We start from the raw sequence: 18441 nt of genomic DNA on the forward strand, positions 1-18441 counted from the left end.
CCTGGGCCCCTCCTCGGGCCGGCGCCCCTGCCTGGGGCGGGCCAGGAAGCCTCGGTCCCCGCCCCGCTCCGTTAGGCCCGCGCAGCGGCCGGGTAACTTTGGAGCCGAGGAGGAAGCGCGGCGGGGCGGGGAGGTGAGGGTGTGTCGGAAGGCGACGGCGGCGGTCGGGTTTTATAACCCGCAGGGCTGGCACGGCGCAGGAGAAGGGGCTGCACCGCGCACCGCGCCATGGGGGCCGCGTCGGGCCGCCGGTGGCCGCGGCCGCTGCTGCTGCCGTTGCTGCTGCTGCTGCTGCTGCTGCTGCTGCTGCCGCCGCCACCGCCGCCTGTGGTCCTGGCTCTCAACCCCGCGTTGCAGCCGGGGAACTTTTCCGCCGACGAGGCCGGGGCACAGGGTTTCGCAGAGAGCTTCAATTCGAGCGCCGAGCAGGTGCTGTTCCACAGCACGGCCGCCAGCTGGGCGCACGACACCGACATCAACGAGGAAAACGCGCGGCGCCAGGTGGGCGCGCGGGCCCAGGGCGGGGGCGGGGCCCGGGCGCCCAATCACAGACGGGCGGCCGGGCGCTGGGGGGCGGGGAGTCACCGCCCCGCGCGCGCCCCCGGCCCCTGAGCGGTGGGGACCCGCCTGGGCCAGCCGGCCTCCCCGCTAACCCCCCACCCCAACGCCGTCCCAGCAGACAGCCGGTCGGTTTCCTAGCACGGTGCTGGGCACATGCTCGTGCCCAGTAAGGAACCGAATGGATGAGGCTGGCCCCTCTGACCCCGAGTCCCCCCAGGTGGCAGCGCCTGGGGATGACGACGGGCTGGGCCCGCGGCAGTCTTCGCTGAGGGTGCCCTCTCTGCTCTGGGTTCTCATCCTCTCCGACTGCAACCTACCCGTCCCTCACTGTGCCTGTCACCGCTCATCACTGTTCACACTCTCTTCCCCCGCCTCTCCTGGCCCCAGTTTCTGCTCCACCGCCTCCCTGAGGCAGACTCCCCCAGTTCTTCACCCCGAGGGCCCAGGAGGAGGGAGCCGTGCTCCCACAAGCCCCAGTCTCCTGAAGCCCTGGGCCTTCCTCCCCTCCCCCACGCCACGGCTTCCCCTATTTACCCTCTCGTGCCCTCCTGGTACCCACAGGAGGAGGCAGCCCTGCTCAGCCAGGAGTTTTCAGAGGTCTGGGGCCAGAAGGCCAAGGCTCTGTTCGACCCAATCTGGCAGAACTTCACCGACCCCACGCTGCGACGCATCATCAGTGCCGTGCGCACCCTGGGCCCCGCCAACCTGCCCCTGGAGGAGCGGCAGCAGGTGGGCCTGGTGGAGGGGTGGAGGCAGAAGTGGCCCAGGTGCCCCCATTGCCCGGGGGGCTGGGTCCTGGCAGGGAGGGACCCTGGGATCTCCACCGGCCCCGACTGTAGGGGAAGCCCCGCAAGCACGGAACGGATTCCTGAAGTCCCGATTCTTCTTGGAGCTGGAATGAGAGAAGTTCATTCTATCGAAGCAAGTCTTATGGCGCAGAAAGCAAAATTCAAGTAAAGAGTAAAGGATGAAACAGGGGTTTTCAAACTTTCTCCATAGGTGGTTTGGTTTATGGGCTTCCTCAGAAAGATTGGGAAGGGCTGAGAAGGCATCAAGGTCAGAGAATGAGAGGGATTTGCCAAGGTGGTGGCTGGGCTCAGAACTGAACCCTGACCCCTAATTCTCAGGACACTAGTTTCCCAGGCTGCCTCCACTGGAAGGGGCATCCGTGCATTCATGCTCAGCTGTGCTCTGGGTGCCACAGTGTGGCCTTGCCCTAGCCACGTCCCTCTCTCCAGGCATCTCCCCTATCTCCTCCCAGCGGAAAGAGGAGAGGGGGCCAGATTACCTGCAAGGGCTGTTCATCGCTAGCATTTTCTCAACTCTAACTCCCCAGTACAACTCTCTGCTAAGCAACATGTCCAGGATTTACTCCACGGCCAAGGTCTGCTTCCCCAACAAGACTGCCACCTGCTGGTCCCTGGACCCAGGTACGGCCCTGTGTCTACTCTCTCTGTCTTCGGGGACTTCCTACCCTTCCCCATTGACCTGCTGCACTCAGGAGGATGACGTGTTTTTGCAGAGAGAGTGGGTAAACCCAAAGGCATTAACCTCCAACTGGGACTGGACTGTCAGATGCCCCCAGACCCCTGCTCCTCCAGGCAAACTGATTTCTGGAATCTCCAGCCCCCGCTCCACCCCCACCTGCATGTGTGCTTTTTCCTCTCCCATCACAACCGGCTTTCCTCCTGGCTGCCTGGTTTTCCCTTTCATGGGTCCTCTCATTCCCCGCAAGAGCCCTCCACAGGCCTTAGACCCCTCATGGCTTCCCTTGCAAACCTCCTCCTCTCCCCCCACAGCCCCCCCACCCCCGCCACATACCAGGCAGCCTTGAGGTCAGCCACTCCGTCCGAGGAGCCATGAAGGGTCTGCCTAGGTTTCAACTTGTGGGTGTCCTCTTTGTGTCAGCCACCTTAGATAATCATTTCCTGGGAACCAGGACCCTGCCTGGCTACTTACTTTGTATAGCTCCCAGTGCCATCCTGTCCAGCTTGTAGGTTGCCCTTGGCTTTGAGGGTATCATGATGCTGAGGAAGTAGGTGGAGATGATGAGGACCGGTGTGGGAGCTCCGGTGAAGGCTATTGCTGACTTCAACGCAGAAGTCTCTGAACTGACCCTGCTCACCTGTGTCTCAGAGCTCACCAACATCCTGGCTGCGTCGCGAAGCTACGCCCTGCTACTATATGCCTGGGAGGGCTGGCACAACGCTGTGGGCATCCCGCTGAAACCCCTGTACCAGAAGTTCACTGCCCTCAGCAATGCGGCCTACAAGCAGGATGGTGAGCATGGCCACCCTGTCCCTTTTGTGGGCGTCTCCCTCTCATCTTCTGTCTCCACTGAGCCCCGCCCCCTGAGGCAAGCAGAGCGGCTGGCTATTACAATGACTCCATACACTGGTGCCAGGTCACACAGATAGTGGATGGCGGAATGGGCATTAGCCCCATCGCCCTCATGCCGCGCTTCTGGCACACCTCCCAGCCCTAGGGCTCAACTTTGCGTCTCCTGCTCTCTAGGATCTGTTTAGCTGGAGTTGGAGCAACCCATAGTTAGAAGATTGTAGAGCAGCAACCTCCAAGCTCTCCCTTCCAGCTAGCAGGCAGATACACTGGCCCTGAGCTGGAAGAACGTCCAGGTGGTAGCTGGGAGGCGGAGGTGCCAGAGCCTGGGGCCTGAGCTGCACCCCAACGCCACCCCCCGGCTAGGCTTCTCAGACACGGGGGCCTACTGGCGCTCCTGGTACGACTCCCCCACCTTCACGGAGGATCTGGAGCACCTCTACCATCAGTTAGAGCCCCTGTACCTGAACCTCCACGCCTACGTCCGCCGCGCACTGCACCGCCGATACGGGGACAGATTCATCAACCTCAGGGGACCCATCCCTGCTCACCTGCTGGGTAAGGACCTGGCCTTGCCACCACACCTGTCCAGGGTCCTCCTCATCGTGTGTCACATTTCAGAGCCCCGCACTGCTCGATCCCCTGCATGTGAGCCCATAAAGTAGGTGACCCTTCTCATGGTCACTACTGTTCCTACTTTTCAGACGGGGACCCTGAAGCTTAGGGTGCGCGAGTGACTTGGCAGAGGGCAGAAAACTATTTAAAGGCAGAGCCAGGAGTCACACTGAAGGCTTTAGCTCCAGGTCCAGAGGAGGAGGGAAAATAAGCCCAGTTTACACCCCAGGAAGCCAGCCCTGTGGCCCTGCGTCAGGGTTGGGAGGCAGGGACCCTGGCACCGTCAGAAAGGACCCAGCAGCATCACCTGGGCTCACACTTGGCCTCTGCCAGCCCCAGGGAACGTGGAGCACTTGGGGGTGTGGGTGGGACTGATGTGTGAGCCAGCTGAGAGGACGGTGGCCCTGCAGCACCCTGGGTCCAGACACCAGGCGCCCAGGGTGCCATTCAGTGACACACATGGGGAAGCAGGCACTGGCTGGACTGGGAGCCAAGCTGTCTGGCTCCCCTCCTCTGTCTAGGGGACATGTGGGCCCAGAGCTGGGACAAAATCTACGACATGGTGGTGCCTTTCTCTGCCAAGCCCAATCTTGACGTTACCAGTACTATGGTGCAGAAGGTAAGCTCAAAGTCAGGCCGCGTGGGGGCCACAGGAGTGAACCAGACATGAGGAGTGGGACGGGGAGGGACCTCAGTCCCTCCCTTTATACAGAGCAGCAGCCTGGAGTGTGTGTCCAAGCCATGAGCTGGGGTCGGTGTCCTCGTCCTCGCTGAGCTGCCAGTCCCTCCTTCCGGGGCCCCTCGGGGGTGGGGGTTGTGAGCATCGGCCCATCCACTCTAGCCAGCAGGGGCCGGACATCTGGGAAGGGAGGCCACGGAGCAGAGGTGCTCTTCATGAGCAGGGAGCTGAGCTGGGTGGGGGACCACAGACGTGCCCCTGGGGCAGCCATGGTGGGCTCCAGAGGCTGGCCCCTGACCCGTGCGAACACCCCTACCAGGGATGGAACGCTACACACATGTTCCGGGTGGCAGAGGAGTTCTTCACCTCCCTAGGGCTCTTGCCCATGCCTCCTGAGTTCTGGGCAGAGTCCATGCTGGAGAAGCCAAGCGACGGGCGTGAGGTGGTATGCCACGCCTCCGCCTGGGATTTCTACAACAGGAAAGACTTCAGGTCTTGATTCGGGAGGAGGGTTCTGGGGCTCCCAAAGGGCAGGCAGCCTGGGCACAGAGAAGCCAGTTCCCAGACCTGCCTCTAACCCAGCCCCAGCACTGGCTGGGGGCGGGGTCCCTTCCCTGGGCAGCTTTGGCAGGCAGTCAGCTCTGTACCTTGGAACGGAGGGAAAAGGCCAGAGTGTGGGCTGGGGCAGGGGAAAGTGTTTGCCTGTTTCCGCCAGCTCCTTCGGGCCCCAGGGCAGTGCCCGCCTGGCTCCTTTCCCTCAGGCGCCAGCCCCACCGTTCTCTGGTCCCTGCCCCGCCCATCCTTCACCCTCACCCACGCCCTCTCCCCGCCCCAGGATCAAGCAGTGCACACAGGTCACTATGGACCAGCTGTCCACGGTGCACCACGAGATGGGCCACGTGCAGTACTACCTACAGTACAAGGACCAACACGTCTCCCTGCGCCAAGGCGCCAACCCCGGCTTCCACGAGGCCATCGGGGATGTGCTGGCGCTCTCCGTCTCCACTCCTGCACATCTGTACAAAATTGGCCTGCTGGACCATGTCACCAACGACACGGGTATGGGGGTGGGTGGAGAGAGCCCAGCGCAGCCGCGCCCCCCAGACCCCGCTGGATCCCACAGCAGGCCCGCACTTGTCCCCGCTCCCCTCTGCCCTTCTTGTTTCTGCCTCACTGCCCCACGTCAGGCAGGTTTGGGGATCCACCCAGAGCCTCACAGCCCACCCTGGGTCCCAACTCCACTGCCCAAGCTCCCTCTTCCAAGCGGGGCCCCAGGGTCCCAAAGGCTGGCGCTCCCTTCTCTGCGTCTGCCCAGCCTCACCTCCTGCTGGCTTCTCCCCAGGCCCACCCTGTCCCAGCTGGGCTCCCCTCTCCCTCTGACCTCTCTCTTTTCATCTCATCTCCCGACAGAAACCGACATCAATTACTTGTTAAAGATGGCACTGGAAAAAATTGCCTTCCTGCCCTTTGGCTACTTGGTGGACCAGTGGCGTTGGGGGGTCTTTAGTGGGCGTACCCCCCCTTCCCTCTACAACTATGACTGGTGGTATCTTAGGTGAGCAAAGTGGGACCAGGAAGGGCCTAATCCCAAATGGCCCTCCCCCAGCTCCCGGGCAACCTGCCTCTTGCCTCCCTCCTCTCTAATGATGCCTCCATCCTCTTCCGCAAGGCATTCTTTCCTGCCTAAAACTTCCTCTGTCAGGCAGTCTCTCCTGGTTCGCCAGGATGGGGAAGGGATGGCCCATGGGAATGTCTGCTTAGCAGACTTTTCTGCAAAGGTAAAATCAGCCTGTGTACAACCCTTGGGTCCTAAGACAATTTAACCACATCCTCTTCCAGAACCAAGTATCAGGGGATCTGTCCTCCAGTTGTCCGAAATGAAACCCACTTTGACGCTGGAGCCAAGTTTCATGTCCCAAATGTGACACCATACATCAGGTACTATTGCCCCCATTTCCAGCACACCTTTAGTCCCCTTCCCCCTACTCTGGGACCCCCATTCCCAGGGCTTGTTCCCACACCCTTCTGGACCCCTCAACGGCCTGGAATTTGAGGGGGCCTCTCTCCTGAGCCAAGCTCGGCTCTCCCTTCTCCCCCAGGCAGCCCCTGGTCTGGCCTCTGCACGGTGGAAGCTGGCTGGGACCTGGGCAAGGGGCCTCCACCATCCCCCTCATGCCCACCCTGTGCCTGCAGGTACTTTGTGAGCTTCGTCCTGCAGTTCCAGTTCCACCAAGCCCTGTGCAAGGAGGCGGGCCACCAGGGCCCCCTGCACCAGTGTGACATCTACCAGTCCACCCAGGCAGGGGCCAAGCTCCGGTGTGTGGGGCACAGGGAGGGCAGTGGGAAGTGAAGGGGGTGACCGGTGAAGGGCATGCCGGTGAGGGGGCCTTTCTCCCCTCCCCCTCCCCCACCCTTTCTTTCTCTCGTCGAATGTTTATCGAGTGGGCCTCTTGGCTGGCGCGGGGCAAAACATACGTCCCCCCCCCTTCACAGAGCTCCTAGGCCCTGAGTCTTAATGCTGCCGTTCTTGCCATCCAGTGGGGGCAGAAGTGGCCAGAGATGGGGCAGGTGGGCCAGGGCAGTGGTAGCGGCCCCTGGCTCGAGAGCCCTGTGCCCACTGTGCCCGCTCTGCCCGACAGGGCATTGCTGCAGGCAGGCTCCTCGCGGCCCTGGCAGGAGGTGCTGAAGGACATGGTCGGCTCAGATTCCCTGGATGCTCAGCCGCTGCTCACCTACTTCCAGCCGGTCACACAGTGGCTACAAGAGCAGAACCAGCAGAATGGCGAGGTGCTGGGCTGGCCAGAATATCAGTGGCGCCCACCGATGCCCGACAGTTACCCAGAGGGCATTGGTAAAGCCCGAGGGAGCCTGGGGCGGGGCGCTACTGCAGGCTCTCAGTTCCAGGCTCGGGACCAGGCCCCCGGTTCACGGTTCCCCATCAGCTTCTCCCAACCGGGCCCTGGCGCCCTGCCTGGAGGGCCAGGCAGCCCCCTGAGCTGGTTGGCAGGGCCCTGGGGTGGGGTGGGCACATCTTTCCCAGCATCCTGGGGAGGGTATGCCCAGATCTGAGGCCCCGGCCGGGGGTTGGCTGGCAGGCACACTGCTCTATGAGGTCACACTGCAGGCTCTGCTCTTATAGGCCAGGGGGCAGGGGAGGCAGGACTCTGCTCTCCTGCTGCCATGGGCCAAGGTTGGGCTGCTCCAGGACTGTCCCGCCTCCTCCTCCTCCTCCTGCTCTGCTGTGGGCGCCCCCTGCTGGCCCCTGGCCAGGGGACCACCGGCCAGGTGTCAGTCAGCCAGGGAACAGCCAGCCAGGCAACAGCCAGCAGCCAGACGACTACCCGCCACTCAACAACCAGCAGCCCGAAAACCCAGAGCCCAAGTGGGACCAGCTGGGGGCCGGGGCGGGGAGGCCGGGGCAGCAGTGGAAGGGCAAGGGGAGTCCTGTCTATGTCTCTCTGCTCTGTCCCACAGACCTGGTGTCCGACGAGGCTGAGGCCAGCAGGTTTGTGGAGGAATATGACCGGAGATCCCAGGTGGTGTGGAACGAGTATGCCGAGGCCAGCTGGGATTACAATACCAACATCACCAAGGAGGGCAGCGAGATACTGGTAGGGGCCCCTGCACGCCCCCTTTCCCCCACCGGAGCTCGTGCACAGACTCAGCACACGTCTGCTCCTCCCCCGGGGGCCACCCTCTGAAACCCAAGGCACTGCAGGCCGCCCTTCCGCCCCCGACGTCACCTCAGTGGGAACAGGCTGTCAGAATTTGTGAAGAATCCCAGTGGCATATTGAAAAGCGTCCAATTTCAGGCACACACCCAGTGCCTAAACAAGTTGTCTTATCATTAACAATCAATCCGTTGTTGGTAACAGAATAATTTGTAGAGAAATAAGTGATGCTAAAGTCAGTTTTTAAAAAGATTGAAAGCTCCCGTTTGCCACCATTGAGAGGGCCATGCGTCCCCTCCAACCCCCCTCCCCGCCTGTGTGGCTGAGCGCTGACTATAACCAAGGTGAGCTGCAGAGGACTAACATTTCTTGAAGACCCACTGTGTGCTGGCCACTGTTCCTTGGCACTTGACATCTGTTGCCTCATTTATTCCTCAACAGCCTTGCAAAACCAGTGACCTTATTCGCATTTTACAGCTGGGACCCTGAGGCTCAGAGAGGCCGCAGAGCAAATACCAGGCTGCATCTATCCTAACAGCCTTTAGGACACGGGGTGGGGTTTCCTTCTCTGCCGCTGCCATCAGATGTCTTGCTCGAAATGGCCATCTGTTGAGGGGCAGGTACTGCACACAGGATGTTATAGACAGTCCAGGTTGAAGAGGGTCTTTATAGGCAAAGGCAGCCACTTGGTAAAACCGGCCCCACCCTGACACCCTCAGTCCCTTTGGCTCCCCTCAAGGCGCCTCCTCCCAGGAGGCCTTTCTAGAGCTCCTGGGGCCTCATGATACGGTTCCCCCACGCCTTCAGCTGGAGAAGAACGTACAGATGGCAAACCACACTGTCAAGTACGGCACCTGGGCCAGGAAGTTTGACGTGGCCAACTTCCAGAACGCCACTATGAAGCGGATGATAAAGAAGATTCAGGATCTAGAGCGGGCGGCGCTGCCTGTCAGGGAGCTGGAGCAGGTGTGTGCCTCGCGGGGAGCAGCGGGCGGAGGATCCAGGGTCTGGGGAGGGCCCTAGCTCGGGGGACAGTGTCTGGCCTTCATGCTGCTTCCCCTTCCGCGATTTGCCGTGTCGTGACACCTGGCACGTCAACACACACCTACAGACTTCCTGAGAAGGCAGAGCTCTGGGAGCACCCGCCCCAGCTGCAGAGCCCAGGTCCACGATGGTGCCGGGGCCGGAGCAGGGAGCCCAGGGCTCAGGCTCGCTGCCTCTCTTCTTCCCCCTGCAGTACAACCAGATCCTGCTGGACATGGAGACCACTTACAGCGTGGCCTCTGTGTGCCATAGCAATGGCACTTGTCTACAGCTCGAGCCCGGTGAGCACACGTGGGGAGTGAGAGGGAGGCCTGGGGAGGTTAGGGGTGCTGGCCGTGAAAGGGCGGAGCTCACTTCTGACTCATGGGGTCCACACGACCGGGAGACTGACTTCCCTGTCTCCCACCGGTGTGCTCCTCTGCCACTGCTTAGAACCAAGGCCTCCTTCATCGCTGCCCTGGTCCCCTGCCCTGCCCTTGGCTCCGCCCATCCGCTCCCGCTGGGTCCCCTCTGTTCCTCCCTCCACTCCACCCTTCAGAGCAGGTGTATCTCAAATTCATCTCTCAGGGGCTTGGACTCCCCAGCAGGGAGAGTAACTCTAGGCATCTCCCCTCTGTGCTCTTCCCTTGATCCGATCCACCTTCCCCATCCTCCCTGGCCCTTCCCTGGCTGCCTCCTCCACCCAGAAATTGAAGCCTCAGCCCGCAGAAACCACGTCCACACCATTCCCACTTCACTCCCTCTGCCGCCACTTGTCACTGGAAGGAGTGGGCCAGCTCTGGCGTGTCCTCTTTCTCTCGCAGGAGACTGGCTGGTCCTTCTTACCTTCTCCTCTTTGAAGGAGCTCAGCCCCGACACCCCAGTACCTGCGCGCAGATACACCCCCTCCCCTCTCTGACCCATGCTTCCCAGGGTCGAGGAGCCAGAGGCATAAACATTTTTCCTGAGGAATCTCCACCCAGAAACAGTCTCTTCCTGGCCCTCCGCCCAACTCCCACATTAGAACAATGATGAATAGAAGGGGAAATGGAAAATAAACAGTCTTCCTGGGACAGGGTTTGGCCTGAGGGTTGTGTATGTGGGCAGGCACGCAAAGTGGGGGGAAGGGGATGCGCATTTGTGTGCATTTATGGAGAAGAGCATTAAAGGGAGTATGGCCTTCACCCCCCCATCGGTCAGCCCCTTTATCCAGGGCATCAGGTCACTGCCAGTGGTAAGAATAAGAAGCACCCCCAAAAACAGAACACTCACATCAGCAGAGGACAAAATTCTCAAGATATGTTTTTTTCCCCAAATAAAATTACCTTGAATGTACTTTCTCTATGTAGAGTAGATAGCACATAGCATGTTTCATGATAGAGCACAAGTCCTTGAGGTGTGGATGCCCGCAGGCCTCCGTCTCAGGCCAGGCCGGGCAGGAAGGGGAGCCACCTTCAGAACTGACACGTGAGCTCACACCATCCTCATCCCAGCTCTGTGAGGTAGATGTGAGCTCTGTGTAATCCATAAGCCAGGAGGCCACTCATATAGTCATGGCTTTGACAGGACACAAACGCAAGATTTCTGGCTCCCTGATGATGCTTGAATGGATCTCTGTACTTTGCCTTCACAGATGTTCTTTTATTAATTAGTTCAGTCACAATGTGGGAAAGATGCCCTGGGCCCCGTGGGGACTGGAGATGAAGGAGGCACCGTCCCTGCCCAGGGGCCTCCTGCCCCTGGGCCGGCATAATCCCCATTTCATAATCAGGGAAGGAGGGGTCCCGTGACTCACCCAAGGTGATTTCGAGGTCAGGAGGACACCGAACAAGAACTCGGGTCTTTTGACCTCCAAGCCATTTCTGCCAGGGAGGTGGTGGGCAGGGAACGAGTTGGGAGCAGCGGCTCTGGGGTCTGGGCCCTTGGTTTGTGCCCCAGCTCAGCCACTTGCTGGCTGGGGAACGCAGCCGTGTCACCAAACCGCTTGTGTGGAAAGAGGGTCAAGGGCATCCCTCACAGGGCTGTTGCAGCCCCGCAGTTGCCTGAGATTGTGTACGGGAAGCGCTGAGCCCCAGGCCTGGAGCCCTGTAAGCCCCATGGAAAGGGCACCAGCCTGTCCCCAGTTTCCCTCGACTTGCTGCCTGTGCAGTCCCTTTCCAGTTTTATTCCACCTCTGAAGGATGTGGGAGGTGAGCCAAGAGCTGGAGGCTTAAAGCCATCCCACCCCTCCCACCCAGATCTGACAAATCTGATGGCCACATCCCGGAACTATGGAGAACTGCTGTGGGCATGGAAGGGCTGGCGAGACAAGGTGGGGAGATCCATCCTCCCATATTTCCCCCAATATGTGGAGCTCACCAACAAGGCTGCCAGGCTCAATGGTGAGTCCTCTCTGCCAGTGTCACTGGCTGTCGGGTCCCAGCCCCCCACGAGGCCCTCAGAAAAGTCCTCTGAAACCCAAGAGGTGAGGGGGGAAGGAGGCAGGGTGCTCAGGGGATGGTCAGATGTTCAGAGAACCTGGCTGTGTCCCCTCTGCAGGCTACGAGGACGGAGGGGACTCCTGGAGATCTATGTACGAGATGCCATTCCTGGAGTATGACCTGGAGCAGCTCTTCCAGGAGTTGCAGCCGCTCTACCTGAACCTGCACGCCTACGTGCGCCGGGCCCTGTATCGCTTCTACGGGTCCGAGCTCATCAACCTGGAGGGCCCCATCCCAGCCCACCTGCTGGGTGAGGGCAAGTGAGACGGTCAACAGTATGAGGGAGGGGGCGGCCCAGGGCTGGCCAGAGGGCAGAGGGCAGACTGGGAAGGGTCTGCAGATGACACCTGAGGCTGGGGAATGTTTCCAGGGCTGGAGTGGGGTCGGGGCTGGGGGTGGGGAGAAGAGCCCCCTCCCTGCATTTGGTGCCACGTTTGCTACAGATCCACGTTACACAGGTCATCAGGGATGGGGCAGTGGGCGGAGTTCATAGGCCTGTCATGGGGGGACCACGTCACCCGTCGCAGCTCCAGGCAGCATGAGGGAGAGGAGGGGGCCGTGAGTGGGAGCTGAGAAGGCCTCCCCAGGAGGTGGCACGTGAGCAGAGCCCTGAAAGATGAGAGGTTCTGACAGATGGAGAAAGTAGTCGTGGGGAGCGAAAGGCAGACACGACATTCAGGCAAAGGGAGCTGTGTAGACCCTCCTCAACCTTGGGGGCCTCATTCTCCAGGGGTTGTAAACTCAAATGCCCTGAACACATGAAGTAGGCAGTGGAAGACAATAAGGGCTGGGAGGGACTGGGGCAAAGTAGAGGCTACTGGGTTCCTGTCTCTGTCGGGCCATCGGGAACATGTTTCTGGGGGCTTCTTACTGTGAACAGAGAGGCCAGGCGGGGCCATGGACCATTTACAAATCAGAGGGAGACCACCCCCGTCCAGCTTTGGGTCTAGCTCTGCTCAGCCTAGAGGGTCTTTGCAGCCCAAGAGACCAGCCATTTTTGGTCCCTCTGTAGTGAGACCAGAGAATATCAGCTCCATGGCGGAGAAACACAGACCCCGGGAGGGAACACAGGTGCCCGGCTGGCCCTGGGAGCTGGGGCTTAGAGCTGAGCCCCCAAGACGAGCAGAGCAGCCAGGCCCAGGCTCGCTCCCCCCTCCCATTCTTGCTTCTCACTCACTCTCTCACTGGTTTGCACTGTAGGCTCCACTTGATGTCAGCTCAGGCTTAGTCCCCTTTGGCTGTCAAAGCCTCTCCAAATGTATTTCTGCACCTTTCCACTCGTTCTGAATAGCTTCCTTATCTCCACTCTTGTGCTGTCAAAGCCTCTCCAAATGTATTTCTGCACCTTTCCACTCATTCTGAATAGCTTCCTTATCTCCACTCTTGTCTTGAGGTAAATGCAGAGGCATCAACCTCTCCAAAAGGAGGGTGGTTCTTGCCAGCTGACCTCGTAAACTGACCTCAGGCGACATGGAGGGGACAGAGCAGTGGCTGGTCAGATTATGATCAGTGTTCCCTCCCCCTGCGTGAAGGTGATGAGCCTAAGATCTAACACCTGTCTCTCCTCTCTCTGCCATCTCTTCCTCTGCCCGCCTCCAGGGAACATGTGGGCACAGAGCTGGTCCAACATCTATGACTTGGTAGTACCCTTCCCTTCAGCCCCCAGGATGGATGCCACAGAGGCCATGATAAAGCAGGTCCGCACCGACCCCCTCCTTGCACCCCTGCTCCTCCAGGGCACAGGGGAGGGGGACCCTGCCCAGGTGGGAGAGGGCCCTCTGATTCAGGACTCCCAGCTTGGCCCTGTCCCAGGGCCCTCCCACTACGGCACACAGTCCATCCCCATGATCCCCAGCTTCGGCAGAGCTCCTTCTGCTTGCAGGGCTGGACACCCCAAAGGATGTTTAAGGAAGCAGACAATTTCTTCACCTCCCTGGGGCTGCTGCCCGTGCCCCCCGAGTTCTGGAGCAAGTCTATGCTGGAGAAGCCGGCCGACGGGCGGGAGGTGGTGTGCCACGCCTCCGCCTGGGACTTTTTCAATGGCAAGGACTTCAGGTATGTCCGGGCTACAGGACAGGGGGGCCTGGTCCTGAGCCCAGAGGACAAGGAGACGAATCAAGTAGAGGCTCCGCTGCTGTCTTCTCGGCCAGAACAGGGGACGGAGGGTTAAGAGAGTTGGGCCTGGCCGCAGCTTGGCCGTTGGTTTGTGGCAGGGTCTCCTCGAGCGCCGACCAGCTCTGTCAGCCCAGCGTTCAAGGTCCCGGTCCAGGAAGTGAGCCCCACATGAGCTGCCAGCCTTCCCTCCCTCTCAGGAAGCCCCTGTGTACAGCTGGCCCTCTCCCTGGGTGCCTGTGCCTTGACACGGAGGCACATGGGGACGTGGGGGCTTTGCACGGATCCACTCTCACCACTGATGGGCTCAGAAGCTATCTTCATTGGAGGACAGTGTTTCAGTTGCCTACTGCTGCATAACAAATGAGCCCAAAACCTAGTGGTGTAAAACAACCATTTGCATATGCTCATGATTTTATGGGCCAAGAATTCAGGCACAGTGGAAATGGCTTGTCCTGCTCTGCAGTGGTGGAGCGCTCCGCAGGGCTAGAGAGGGCTGGCATGGCTCAGTGGGGCCGTCTATCTGGGGCTGTGCTTCTGGCTGTCTGTTCGGTTCCTCAGTTTTTCTCTGTGTGGCACGTGCTGGGGCAGGGATGTGCACGTTGGGCTTTTTCACTCACGTGCTGGGTGCCTGGGCTGGCATGGCTGGAGCAGCTGGGGTTCGGTGGGACATCTCTCTCCAGGAAAGCTTGGACTTCCTCACAGTATGGCAGCCTTAGGCGGTCACATTTTTTACCTGGAGGCTGGCATCCCCAGAGCAAAAGTAGCCATATCTCTTCAAGTCCCAGATCGGGACAGGTCACTTCTACCACATTTTATTGGCTAAAGCAAGTCACAAGACCAACCCAGTTTCAAAAGAAGGTAAAGAAGATTCCACCTCTTGGGAGAAGTGGCAGAGATGATCTGCCACAGCTGATGAAGTGTCTCATGAGAAGAGTGGGCACAGAGATCCTGGAACAAAGCAGTCAGTTTCACTGGCTCACCTGGCCTTGGGCCCTTCCTTCAAAGGCACAGGGACCAGAGCTGTACGGCGCAGACAGAATCAAGGGGGTGAGGGCTCTTTGGGGATCTTCCTTGTATGGGGAGTCATAGCACAAGGTGGACAGATCCCAACCTCATTGTCACCGGGCTGCTGGGCAGCTCTTTCCCCTCCCCCTAGAATGACAGACAAAGGGGGTCAACTGAGCTGAAGAGCTCTGGTTAGATCCAAGGGAGAATTTCTTTGGCTCACAAAAGATGGAAAGTGAGGTGCAGCCTCTGGCTTGGACTGCTCAGCAGATGTCCCTCTAGTCCTGGCCCTGAGAAATCCTGGGATGAATATGCTTGCTGGCATTGGGCACAAGGGATGCAGAAGAGCTCAGACACTGTTGTTTCCTTCAGGAAGCCTAAGTCTTGGGAGAGACAAAACATGTAATGAGGAACCACATGACTCACATGACCCAGGCCCTACACTGACCGTGACTGAGGGTCCCCCTGCCTCTAGAGCACTTTGTACAGTCAGAAAGCCACACGGCAGTGTGGGCTGGAGTTCGTTGTTCAGGGAGGTCGGGGGCAGAGGAATAGTCTGGAGGACCAGACGTTAGGGGCTTCTAACCCCCAGATTCCCTCTATTTCCCCTTTTGGCTTTCCTTCCCATAATGCTGTGTTCCTCGCATAAAGCAGTCCTGGGGGTATGCTCTGCATCCAGTAAGGACAGCAGGTCCCTTTGCCGCAGGGATCCTCACTGCCCCCTTCCACACCCTCTCCCCACCCCCGTGTTCCCAGGATCAAGCAGTGCACCACTGTGAACATGGAGGACCTGGTGGTGGCCCACCACGAAATGGGCCACATACAGTATTTCATGCAGTACAAGGACTTGCCGGTGACCTTCCGGGAGGGCGCCAACCCCGGTTTTCACGAAGCCATTGGGGATGTGCTGGCCCTCTCAGTGTCTACCCCCAAGCACCTGCACAAGATCAACCTGCTGAGTAGTGGGGACGGCAGCTATGGTGAGAGAGGAACGGGGAGATCCTAGTGGGCAGAGGGGCCAAGAAGGGGCAGCAAGCCTGGGAGGTGGAGAGAGGAGACTTCATAGCCCACAGGCAGAGCTGGGACAGAGCAGTGGGGAACAAGAGGGGCAACCAGCAAGGAGAGTGGGAGGATGAAACCCGTAGCATCCCAAGAGGCAGGTCGCAGGACCCAGGAGGTACAGCCCGCCCCGCCCGCTCCCCCCATCTCGCGCCCATCACAGCCCCACTGCTAGGAGGCAGGCCTGGATCTGATGCCAGGGCCCCCTTCCCTTGGCAGAGGAGGACATCAACTTTCTGATGAAGATGGCGCTCGACAAGATCGCCTTTGTTCCCTTCAGCTATCTTGTGGACCAGTGGCGCTGGAGGGTATTTGACGGAAGCATCACCAAGGAGAACTACAACCAGGAGTGGTGGAGCCTCAGGTTCTAGAAGGCTGCTGTGGGCCGGGGGGGCCTCCATGGCGGGGTGTATGCACCTGCATCTGTGTGCACACAGTGTGTCTGCGTCTGTGGCATCCAGGGGTGTGTGTGTGTGTAAGTGCCGTGATGCGCAGAGGCACAGCACGCAGGAGTCTGGAGCACCCAGTGCAGGCGCCATACTTCAAATCAAAAACACCAACTCTCCTGGCTTGATTCTTCCCAAACCCTCCCTCTAATGTGTCTTCCTCCTCAACAGGCTGAAGTACCAGGGCCTCTGTCCCCCAGTGGCCAGGTCTCAAGGCGACTTTGACCCAGGGGCCAAGTTCCACATTCCTTCAAGCGTGCCATATATCAGGTAACAGGAAAGGGAGGAGGGCGCCATGAGGGGCAGCGCCTCCGCTCAGCGTTCAGGCTGCCCTTGCTGCTGCCCCCCCGGCAGCTACCGTCAGGGCGACCTGGGCACCCGGCTGCATGGCCCACTGTGTCTGGGCCACTCACCTGTGACCAAGGCTGACCGTTGTTTCACTCTTGTGATGTGACGAGAGCCCGCACCCTCTTGACAGCTGAAAACAGAAACTTCACTATAACTGGCTAATGCTTGTAAGACCTTGGTTAGTTAACATTAACCATGACCCACGGCCAGATCATGACCTGAGCACTGTTTTTTTATCTTTACAAGACTGTGATTCCTTTACTATATACTGAACGTATTTCCTCTGATATAACTTAAGTTGTACCTGCAATACCTTCTATCCACTAGAACTAGGATTAGAGACCCAGCTAGATTGGGAGTCTGTATTATCAGGGGCATGGGGTCACAGGCTGGGGCCCAGACAGAACTGGGTTCAAATCTCGTCTCCACCACTCTTGTTTCCTTGAGTAAATTCCTCAGTCTCCTTAAGAATCAGTTTCCTCAGCTGTGGAATCCTATTTCACAGGATCATTGCAAGAGCTAACTTCTTATCACACTGTCTAATACATAGCTTGTTTGGGAACTGGTTGCCCTAACCCACCATTATTAAGTTACTGACTTTTTTTTTTTTCTCTTTTCTTTTTTAAAATATTTATTTATTTATTTATTTATTTTTGGTTAGGTTGGGTTTTCGTTGCTGCACGCGGGCTTTCTCTAGTTGCGGTACACGGGCTTCTCACTGCGGTGGCTTCTCTTGCTGCAGAGCACGGCCTCTAGGCGCACGGGCTTCAGTGGTTGTGGCACACGGGCTCAGTAGTTGTGTCTCGCGGGCTCTAGAGCGCAGGCTCAGTAGCTGTGGCGCACGGGCTTAGTTGCTCCGCAGCATGTGGGATCTTCCCAGACCAGGGCTCGAACCCGTGTCCCCTGCAATGGCAGGCGGATTCTTAACCACTGCACCACCAGGGAAGTCCCTAAGTCACTGTCTTAAATGGAATACAGAAACATAACCGCGCCGTGAGTCATGCAGCCATAGCGTGAATACACCCAGTGCAGCCCCTTTCCCTCTATGCGCTGCAGGGGAGCACTTGCTGGGGATTAGGAAGGGTGATTAGAGGATCTGGAGCCCTTCCCAGAGGTAGGGATCTGGGGACACCTCAGGGTAGAGGGCTGGGGGCCCCTGGGCTGCAAGTAGCCCAGGCCACCCGTGAGGCAGGACGTACAGGGCACCCCAGCCCTTGCCCCCTGTGCTCCCCGGAAGGCAGTGAGGGAGGGCTTATGCCCACTGTGCCCAGTCCTCCACCCCAGCACCTGGCACAACGTCAGCACATAGTCAAGACCTAATAAATAAGCATAGGGTGGGTGAATTCTGTCCCCGAGTCCAGGAAGAAAGAGAAAGCCTGCTCAGATGCTCCAGAGAGCATAGGTGGGCAGGGAGCCAAGGAGACTCAAGGGCACAGCGCAGGCCTGACCCGGCCAGTGCGCCAGGATGACCCGCAGGGAGGGCCTCCGCCCGCCTTCCCGAAGGATTTCTGAGCTTCCAAGCTGGTGCTCACTTTCACACAGAAGCCAGGCCCATGTGATGGTTAGCTTCCGAGCTTAGCACAGATAATTCTCTAGGCGGGGGTGGGCAAAGGGGATGCCCTCCAAATTCTGACCAGCAGCCTGGGCGAAGCACTTTAGGAAATGCCAGGAAAGTCAGTGACACACGGCGTGTGCCCAGCCTTCAAAGCGGGAGGCCTGCCCTGCTGGTTCAGGACATTCACAACCTCCCCAGGCTCGGAGAGGCGACCCCCACCTTGACCGGCAGACTTCTGCAGGGAATTCCTGCCGCCAAATTTGGGATAAAGGAGGTCCTTCGGGCTGGCCTCCCTGCCTTGTCAGAGAGGTGGCCGCTTGGGCAACACCCGGCCTCTCCATGCACGTAGCCCAGGGACGGAGACCTCGCTGCGTCCAGAGCAGCCTGCCACGTGCGTCAGTGAAGGGCTCTGGCCCTGCCCCTCCTCGCCCACGAGGGACGCCCAGAGCCGCTCAGAGTAGGCCCTCCTGAGAAGTGCAGGCAGCCTCGTGGGCGTGGGCATGGGCGTGGGCGTGGGCGGGAGGTGCCGGGGCTCGGTGACGCCGCC

At 59.4% G+C, this 18441-nt stretch overlaps 1 protein-coding gene across 1 annotated transcript in view; it reads left to right on the top strand.

The window, feature by feature from the left end:
- Positions 1-228: 228 nt before the first annotated feature.
- The window catches only part of ACE (angiotensin I converting enzyme), a 19215-nt gene continuing 1002 nt past the window's right edge, over positions 229-18441 (top strand). The window contains exons 1-23 of the mRNA XM_007456803.1: positions 229-501; positions 1123-1290; positions 1898-1991; positions 2698-2841; positions 3265-3456; positions 4035-4132; positions 4512-4684; positions 5028-5251; positions 5603-5747; positions 6032-6130; positions 6386-6508; positions 6832-7043; positions 7667-7803; positions 8671-8829; positions 9101-9188; positions 11124-11267; positions 11425-11616; positions 12966-13063; positions 13249-13421; positions 15243-15466; positions 15765-15909; positions 16163-16261; positions 16346-16406. Of these exons, the coding sequence (XP_007456865.1) occupies positions 229-501; positions 1123-1290; positions 1898-1991; positions 2698-2841; positions 3265-3456; positions 4035-4132; positions 4512-4684; positions 5028-5251; positions 5603-5747; positions 6032-6130; positions 6386-6508; positions 6832-7043; positions 7667-7803; positions 8671-8829; positions 9101-9188; positions 11124-11267; positions 11425-11616; positions 12966-13063; positions 13249-13421; positions 15243-15466; positions 15765-15909; positions 16163-16261; positions 16346-16406 (3465 nt within the window). The remainder of the gene's footprint in view (positions 502-1122; positions 1291-1897; positions 1992-2697; positions 2842-3264; positions 3457-4034; positions 4133-4511; positions 4685-5027; positions 5252-5602; positions 5748-6031; positions 6131-6385; positions 6509-6831; positions 7044-7666; positions 7804-8670; positions 8830-9100; positions 9189-11123; positions 11268-11424; positions 11617-12965; positions 13064-13248; positions 13422-15242; positions 15467-15764; positions 15910-16162; positions 16262-16345; positions 16407-18441) is intronic.

The sequence above is a fragment of the Lipotes vexillifer genome, unplaced genomic scaffold (assembly GCF_000442215.2).
Source record: "Lipotes vexillifer unplaced genomic scaffold, Lipotes_vexillifer_v1.1 scaffold299, whole genome shotgun sequence".
In the NCBI taxonomy this organism is placed as follows: Eukaryota; Metazoa; Chordata; class Mammalia; order Artiodactyla; family Lipotidae; genus Lipotes; species Lipotes vexillifer.